The sequence below is a fragment of the Fulmarus glacialis genome, unplaced genomic scaffold, assembly GCF_000690835.1.
Source record: "Fulmarus glacialis isolate BGI_N327 unplaced genomic scaffold, ASM69083v1 scaffold485, whole genome shotgun sequence".
NCBI classification, from domain to species: domain Eukaryota; kingdom Metazoa; phylum Chordata; class Aves; order Procellariiformes; family Procellariidae; genus Fulmarus; species Fulmarus glacialis.
Window position 1 is genome coordinate 9,765 of NW_009212110.1, and position 1,658 is coordinate 11,422.

At 34.7% G+C, this 1,658-nt stretch overlaps 1 protein-coding gene across 1 annotated transcript in view; it reads left to right on the plus strand.

The window, feature by feature from the left end:
• Positions 1–765: 765 nt before the first annotated feature.
• The window catches only part of MSRA (methionine sulfoxide reductase A), a 74,459-nt gene continuing 73,566 nt past the window's right edge, over positions 766–1,658 (plus strand). The window contains exon 1 of the mRNA XM_009577742.1: positions 766–898. Coding sequence (XP_009576037.1) covers positions 766–898 — 133 coding nt within the window. The remainder of the gene's footprint in view (positions 899–1,658) is intronic.

A 1,658-nucleotide genomic window follows, 5' to 3' on the forward strand; every position in this document is an offset into this window, starting at 1 on the left:
TTTCCCATAATCAGGGATAAGCTAAACAATACTAGAGTGTACATCACAGGTTTCAGCTTTAGAGTCCTCCACATCGTAGCGAACATCTCTTAATTATTTAAGCCATCAGAGAATTGTGAATGTTATTCTTGTTTGTTCCTTCCCTCTGGGTTTCATACAATGTGCTTGATTCCTATTACCGGGAGAATTTTGCTGATTTACACCTGTTGACAGTCTGCTGTCCTTTGATAATTGGCCATGTGGGTGAATGACTACCAAAATTTTGTCTGAACATCAAATATCTGCATGCATAAATTGTTAAAGCAAAGCATTTTTCCTCCTGTATAGCATATAATTTAATCCATTATTACTGCCACCTTTAAAGACTGCATATGCTTGAAAGCAGAAAATTAAATAACTGTTTGCCATTAATACAAATTATTGTGTTTTGACAGCTTGCTAATCAACTAAAGTAAAAATGGTGCTGTACAAATAGCGCAATTGCCTTTTAAAGTAACTTTTTTTATGTGCATGAGAATTCTCCTTGTTTGGGCCTTTGAACATTTATAGGATTTGTCCTCTGTGATATGTTAATATTCAGAAGCATAAATAATAAAAAATAAATTTTTAAGCAGAATGGATTTCTCACTATAGTTACTCTATGCAGGATCTTGGAAAACGTTTAACCATGATGTGCTGGCTATAAATGTTATTTCCACTATGTGAATTAATGTGCAAAGGAGTGACTTAATATTGAGCAGATTTTGACATAACGATATGTACTTTATGCAATATTCAGGTATGGGCTGTTTCTGGGGAGCCGAGAGGAAGTTTTGGAGACAGAAGGGAGTCTACTCCACTCAAGTGGGTTATGCAGGAGGGTATACTCCAAATCCTACCTACAAAGAGGTCTGTTCAGGTAAGTCTTTCTCTTTGGTTTATAAGGATTGTGAGTAGAATCCTGTCCGATTAGGAGTGACAATGAAGAGTAAAATGAGTGATGCAGTGATTAAAGAGATCAGGTATTTAGTCAACCCTGGTATTGGCCTTGCATCCTAAACTGTAATGAAATCTATGGTATGCCCATCCCATTGTTATCTCCTAATAATTAACAAGTCAATGTATGTACAAATATTCTCAAGAAAAAGAAAAAATAGTTTCTTAAGAAATGAATTCTGTTTCAAATTATGCAAATGTGTTCCTTAGAAAAAGCATAAGTTTTGATTTTACTTTTGTCTGTATCTGAGTATGAACAAAAATCAGAAAGCACACATTCTTCCTTTTTCTTTCCATATAACCAAGAGGTTGTATGGAGAAGTCTAAATTTCTCATTTGCGTTATTATTAATAATTTGTTAAATTTTTATACAGTTCAATGCCCAGCACCCTATCATTTCCACGCCAAACCCTTGCATTTATTTTTCATTGCACTGTTACACTAATCCTTCTACAGTACTAATAACCCAATACAGTTTCTTTCTGTGATCTAAAACATAGAACCACTGGCAGCCAACTGACTAATGTTGCTGTTAAAGCAAATTCTTGCTTTCCTATACTCGCTAGTGGAGAACAGCTTGGAGGTTTTCTTTTGGTTTATTTTCTTGTTAACACTTTTTATGCCAAATGCTGAAGTTGATATACTGTTCTCACCGACAATCTGTCACATAGGCTTGATAGAAA